At 48.8% G+C, this 7,123-nt stretch overlaps 1 protein-coding gene across 1 annotated transcript; it reads left to right on the forward strand.

Annotated features, from left to right (window-relative positions):
* Positions 1-5,063: 5,063 nt before the first annotated feature.
* Positions 5,064-6,914, forward strand: LOC120670773 (berberine bridge enzyme-like Cyn d 4). Its single transcript, XM_039950916.1, has one exon. The coding sequence runs from the start codon at positions 5,064-5,066 to the stop codon at positions 6,651-6,653; it is 1,590 nt and encodes a 529-aa protein (XP_039806850.1). The 3' UTR covers positions 6,654-6,914.
* Positions 6,915-7,123: the final 209 nt, after the last annotated feature.

The raw sequence follows: 7,123 nt of genomic DNA on the forward strand, positions 1-7,123 counted from the left end.
ATTGGCGAGCGATGTACGGGAGATTGAGGGGGATTGATCTACAGGGAGGGGCAAATAAGTCTATACATGAAAAATACAAAGGTCGTATACGCTTCGTGTGGCTCTAAAGTGGAGAAAGATATATTCTAGTAGCATATCTCCAATATGAAGAATTGTATTTTAATAAATTACAATGGTATATTTCCAACTTTAATAAATTACAATGATACCATTTCAATTAACCCTTTGTATTTTAACGAAGCAGCTAGAATTAGAAGCGGAGAAACTCGAATAGAATATACCGTCCGGCATGGCCAAAAATTCTCTGCGGCGGTGCCGCACAGCGCTTCTTGTGCGACACCGCCCAGGGTTACGCCGCGTGGCCTTCCGAGCCATCGCGACGTCCGAGTCCGCGGGAGCTGCACGCCGCATCGGAGCCGCCCGCTCCCTGCGATGGAGCTGAGCAGGAAAAAGCCGAGCGCAGGATTGGATCGAGCCGGTGCTGCGATGGAGCCGTCGGATGGCTATTCTGTTGCATCGCTAATAGGTCCGTGAAAAAAAGGATCTGACGCCAAACTGCAAAATTCCGCCGCCGCCAGTTCTGTCATCGATGGAGAGTTCTGCCGCTGCCGGCCATTCGTATTCAGGTGTTGCGATGGTCGAACCAGACACCGTCGAGTCAGCTGCGGCTGCTGAGATTGCAGTTCACTCTGTTTCACCATTGAGGGCATCATCGGCCCCCGGCATTGAATTGGTCGCTGGTGCTTCGACAGTCTCAGAGGTGATGGAGATGCCAACAAATTCAACCATGCAAGCATCAGAGGTGTTCGAAGCCATAGCACCTCAGGATCCGCCAACTGATCAGGTAGTTTCACAAAATAAACTTTTAACTATATTTCATTATTGTAGCTTCATGTTTTAATTAGTATCTCATTATGCTGTAGGTGGGTAGTAACCATGGTGGATCTGCAATTGTACCTCATGTTGGAATGTCTTTCAAATCAGAGAATGATGCATATCAGATGTACAATGCTTATGCTAGGAGAATTGGTTTTAGTATAAGAAAGAGCACCACAAGGCTTAGACCAGATGGGACTGTATATTAGAAGCATATGGTATGTAGCAACCAAGGACAACGAGCTAAGCATTCAAAACATCAGACTTCAAAAGAAAATGCCACTACAAGGACATGTTGTGATGCTCATATTCAGTTCAGTGTAAGTAGAGAGGAAATTTGGACAGTGCAAAAGATTGTATTCGACCACAATCACTATCTTGCTAGCCCAAATAAGGTAAACAAGTTGAGGTCCCAACGAGGTATTACAGAGGCAGATAAACAACTAATTTCTCAGATACGAGAAGCTGGAATACAACCAGCCAAGGTCTATGATTTTTTCAAGCAGTGGTATGAAGGAGTTGAGAATGTTTCTTTCACATTGATGGTTTGCAATAATATGATTGGTCGTGAGCAGAGGAAGTACTTACCATCTAATGATGCGCAAACACTACTAGAATATTTGAAGAATAAGCAATTAGAGGATCCTACATTTTTTTATGCCATACAATTAGATGAGGTCGGATAGCCAATTTTTTCTGGGCAGATGGTCAAGCTATCATGGATTATGCATATTTTGGTGATGCCGTATCATTTGACACTACATTTCAAACCAACAAATTTGAGATGCCTTTTGCCCCACTTCTTGGAACCAACCATCATAAGCAAACAATTATTTTTGGAGCTGCACTGTTATATAATGAAACCATTGAATCAATTGTTTGGCTCTTCAACACATTTCTAACAGCAACGTCCGACAAGCATCCTAGCACAAATTTCACGGATCAATGTGCTGCCATGTCTGCTACAATTAGAATTGTATTCCCTAACACAAGGCATCGTCTTTGTTTGTGGCATATTTTTCAAAATGCTGCCAAACATCTTAGTCACGTAATTGAGGATCATCCACAGTTTCTTGCAGAATTTAAGAGATGTGTCTATCAAGAGAGTTTTGTGGCATATTTTGATGAGTTATGGCATGAATTATTGAACAGATATAAGCTCGAGAAGAACTCATGGCTGAATAAACTTTATGGGTTGCTGCTGATATGACCTCAACGCAAAGAAGTGAAGGTATGAATAATGTTTTCAAGAAAAGGTTTCGAAGAAAACTTTGTCTTTCTGAGCTTATTGAAGAATGTGAGAAATGCACTGCTAGTCTTCGTGAGAACGAGTTGGATGGGGACTATAAGTCACGATCCACTAACCCAATTATTTATATGCCACATTTAGCAATGTTGAAGACTGCAGCTCAATCATATACAAGAAATCTTTATTCAGATTTTGAGGAGCAATTTAAAGAGCAATTTTCTTTCTCATGCAAATTGTTTCAATCTGAAGGGGCAACCAATACCTATAAGGTTACACCAACCAAATATCAAGATGAAGCAATAATTATCTTTAACTCCGAGGATCTGACCATAAAATGTTCTTGCAGAAAGTATGAATGCATTGGTATGTATCACTCTTTAAATTAATACTACTTCATAGTACATGTTGCTCAAATCCTTTTCCATTTTTTTTAAATTCTTGTCCATATATATTATAGGTATTTTGTGCAAGCATGCTATCCGAGTCTTGACTATCAATGAAGTTTTTATCTTGCCAACACAGTATATACTAAATAGATGGACAAAATATGCAAAAAGGGGATTTTATTGTGAAAAGAGAAAACTAAATGACAATGAAACATCAAAAGCACAGTGTGCACGCATCTCTCGAAAGGCAACATCTCTTGCATTAAAGTGCTCAGTTTCAAAAGATCTTCTTGATGATCCGGAGAAAGCTATTGATAAATTGGACCAGGAAGCAGATACTACACTGAACCAGAGACCTGCAGAACCTTGTGTAGTTTCCCGAGTTAGCATTGAATGTGAAACGGATATTTTAAAAGGTAAAGTATCTATTGGAGCTCCTGAGGTGATAAAAGGACCAAAGAAGAAAAGAGAAGATGTACTTGAAAAGAAAGGGAAGAAAAAGAAGACTACAAACAGAAAAGGTAAAACACCCAATTCAAAGATACATTATTTCCCATCTCATTTTTTATAGCTAGTAATATTTTTCTATATTTGTATTCTACGGGAAAAGATAAAAAGAATGCACAAGGTTCTGAAGAATTGATCGTAAGACTGACAGATAACCAAGTTTTATATTTATCTATTTGAGTGATCCATTTTCAAATATATCACTACTACAGATTGGGCCATTTGTCCCGGTTCCAAAGGGCTATTTGTCCCGGTTTTGGAACCGGGATTCGGCCGCCGGGACAAAAGCCCCTGGAGTCTTTTGTCCCGGGTGGTAGAACCGGGACAAAAGGTCCCTCACGCTAAAAAATCTTTGCGTCCTGTGGGATTCAAACCCAAGACCTATTGCCTAGCGCATGGCTTCCTTACCAACTCACCTAAGTAGTACATGTGATTTAGTAAAGAATAACTCTCTTTTGAACTATCACGTGGAGGGGTCTTTTATCCGGGTTGGTAACACCAACCGGGACAAAAGGATCCTTTTATCCGGGTTGGTACCACCAACCGGGATAAAAGGGTCACCCTTTTGTCCGGGTTGGTGTTACCAACCGAGATAAAAGGGTTGGGCCTTTTGTCCCGGGTGGAGCCACCAACCGGGACAAAAGGGGGACCTTTTGTCCGGGTTGGTACCTCCAACCGGGACAAAAGGCCCCTGTCTCCCCCGCTGGCCTGGCTAGCCTTTGGACCCGGGATAAAAGCCACCTATTGTCCCGGGCCCAAAGGCAACCGGGACAAATGGCCTGGAACAAAGGCCTATTCTATAGTAGTGTATGTCTTAAACAATATTTTTTTCTACACAAGGTCCTGATGCACTACCAGGTTTCTCAACCAATACATCTGGTGAATTTTCAACCATGGTTGCTCCTTCAATCCAGTGAGAATATGTAGTTGTTCCTTCAGTCCAGGGAGGATACGTGGCTCCTCCTTCAGTCCAGGGAGGATATATAATTGATCCTTCAATTCATAGTGGATATATGGTTCCTCCTTTGTCAATCCATGGAGGATATATGATTCCTCCTTCAGTCCAAGGAGGATATACAGGTCTTTTAGCTGGTCTTCATGAAGATGCATCAGCTGCTCGACAATTACATTTTGATGAAGTTTCAAATCCTGCTACATTTGAGTAGTAGTCATACATTGATAACTTTTAAACAAACCACAGGGCTGTAATTAATGTTCCAATTGCACTATTTTGGTTATTCCAATTTTTTTTTGAACTTCACACAGCTAGTGTTCTTGCATTTGTGATCTTTACATTCACAGAGTTCTCTTCTAAAACTTTTCTAGAAAACATACCTTCACTTGGCATCTCTTCGATGATATAAGCAGTTAAGCACAATCATCATCCACTGAAATTTGAGAGCACCGTACCAATGCAGAAATATACTCTGCCTGTTCGACGTACTTGCTAGCTTGCTCGAGACCTTCAAGTTTGCTGGTGCTGCAGACGGCCGATGTGTCGCACAGCTCAAGGATGAAGAACGACATGCGCCGGGCGATGTCCACAGGCCGCGAGGCTTCCTTCCACCGGCTTCGGCGATGCTGCAGAATAGTGGCGTCTGATGGCTCCGTCGCGGCTCCGGCTCCATCCAATCCGGCGCCCGGCTGCTGCGGCTCCGTCGCATGAGAGCAGGCGCAGCTCCCGCGGCCAGCAGCGGCTCCGAAACGGCGCGCAGCCAGCTACGGATTACGGCTCCGAAACGGCGCCCATCTCCCGCGGCCGCGGACGTCGCGATGGCTCGGAAGGCCACGCGGCGTAATCCTGGGCGGTGTCGCACGAGAAGCGCTGTGCGGCACCGCCGCAGGGAATTTTTTTCCTGTAAAAACGCAGCGTTTGACTAGTCATCACCTTCCTCGATATACTAGTTGATTTCCATGTGGTAACCCCTCCACCAATGGATGCATCCGCGCGAGTAGGAGCCGGAGAACGGGAGAAGCAAGCCGCCGCCCATTCCAAGCCACTATATAACGCCCATGTCCTGCCCTTGTGGCGACCCAACACTGCAATGCAACCAACAATGGCGACATCCTCACCAAGGGCCTCTGCCTTGGCGCTCCTCCTGTGCGCCTTGTCGGCCTCCTCCTTCCACGTCGCCATTTCCGGCCCGCCGTCGCCGGCGCCCGGCAAGGATGACTTCCTCTCGTGCCTCACCAAGGCCGTCCCGCCCCGCCTCCTCTTCGCCAAGAGCTCGCCGGCGTACGGCTCCGTCTGGTCCTCCACCGTCCGGAACATCAAGTTCCTGTCGGACAAGACGGTGAAGCCCCTGTACATCGTGACCCCCACCGAGCCCTGCCACATCCAGGCCACCGTGTCGTGCGGGCGCCGGCACGGCATGCGGCTCCGCGTCCGGAGCGGCGGGCACGACTACGAGGGCCTGTCGTACCGGTCCGACAAGGCGGAGCCGTTCGCCGTGGTGGACCTGTCCAAGATGCGGCAGGTGCGCATCGACGGCAAGCAGGCGACGGCGTGGGTGGACTCCGGCGCGCAGCTCGGCGAGATCTACTACGCCGTGGCGAAGGAGACGCCCAAGCTGGGGTTCCCCGCGGGGGTGTGCGCCACCATCGGCGTCGGGGGCCACTTCAGCGGGGGCGGCTTCGGCATGATGCTGCGCAAGTACGGCACCGCCGCCGACCTGGTGATCGACGCCAAGGTGGTGGACTCCGAGGGCCGGCTGCTGGACCGCAAGTCCATGGGCGAGGACCTGTTCTGGGCCATCCGGGGCGGCGGCGGCGCGAGCTTCGGCATCGTGGTGTCGTGGCAGGTGAAGCTGGTGCCGGTGCCCCCCACGGTGACCGTGTTCCAGATCCACAAGGGCGTCAAGGACGGCGCCGTCGACCTGGTCGCCAAGTGGCAGCAGGTGGCGCCGTCCCTCCCCGAGGACCTGATGATCCGGATCCTGGCCATGGGGCAGGACGCGCTGTTCGAGGCCCTGTTCCTGGGCACCTGCAAGGACCTGGTGCCGCTGATGGGCGCCCGGTTCCCGGAGCTGGGCATGAAGCCGGCGGACTGCAACGAGATGTCGTGGATCCAGTCGGTGCCCTACATCCCGCTGGGGAAGACGGGCACCGTCAAGGACCTCCTCAACCGGACCTCCAACATCAGGGCCTTCGGCAAGTACAAGTCGGACTACGTGCGGGACCCCATCCCCAGGGCCGTGTGGGAGAAGATCTTCGGCTGGCTGGTGAAGCCCGGCGCCGGGGTGATGATCATGGACCCCTACGGCGGCAGGATGGGCTCCATCGCCGACGACGCCACGCCGTTCCCGCACCGGCAGGGGATGCTCTTCAACATCCAGTACGTCAACTACTGGTTCGGGGAGGGCGCCGGGGCGCTGCCCAACCAGTGGAGCAGGGACATGTACGCCTTCATGGAGCCGTACGTGACCAAGAACCCGAGGCAGGCGTACGTCAACTACAGGGACATGGACCTCGGCGTCAACCAGGTGGTCGGCGACGTCTCCACCTACGAGAGCGGCAAGGTCTGGGGGGAGAAGTACTTCAAGGGCAACTTCGAGAGGCTCGCCCGGACCAAGGCCAAGGTGGACCCGCAGGACTACTTCAGGAACGAGCAGAGCATCCCGCCATTGCTCAAGTGATGATAGATCCAGCTGATGATATGATGAGCAACCACGCACAGTACTGCTGCTACTACTAGATCATCATCACCATCCATCGATTCATCCGACCGCGCACGGAAACACAAAGCAAGCTAAGGGAGCGACGAGTCGTACGTTAATTACGTGCTTGATTCAGTTGGTAATTAGACCGATCCTGCATTGCACGCGTTGAGATTAAGTTGCATTATATTGCATGGAGAGTTACGTTGTTAATTAATTAGTGTGTGGATGGCATTATTTTCCATGGCATATATATAGGAGCTGCTTATTGCTGGGGGCCACGTAAATAAGGACATACAGTGTGTGCTAATAAAGTTTTAATTTATTTTTTGATGAGTTATTTAGGCAGCCTGTTACTATTTCATGTACTTATCTACTAGTACAATGCATCGGTTCATATATACGTGTAAGGATCGGGTGCTCTAGCCTAAGAGGGGGAGAGGGTGAAT

This window comes from Panicum virgatum, chromosome 4N (assembly GCF_016808335.1).
Source record: "Panicum virgatum strain AP13 chromosome 4N, P.virgatum_v5, whole genome shotgun sequence".
Lineage (NCBI taxonomy): Eukaryota > Viridiplantae > Streptophyta > Magnoliopsida > Poales > Poaceae > Panicum > Panicum virgatum.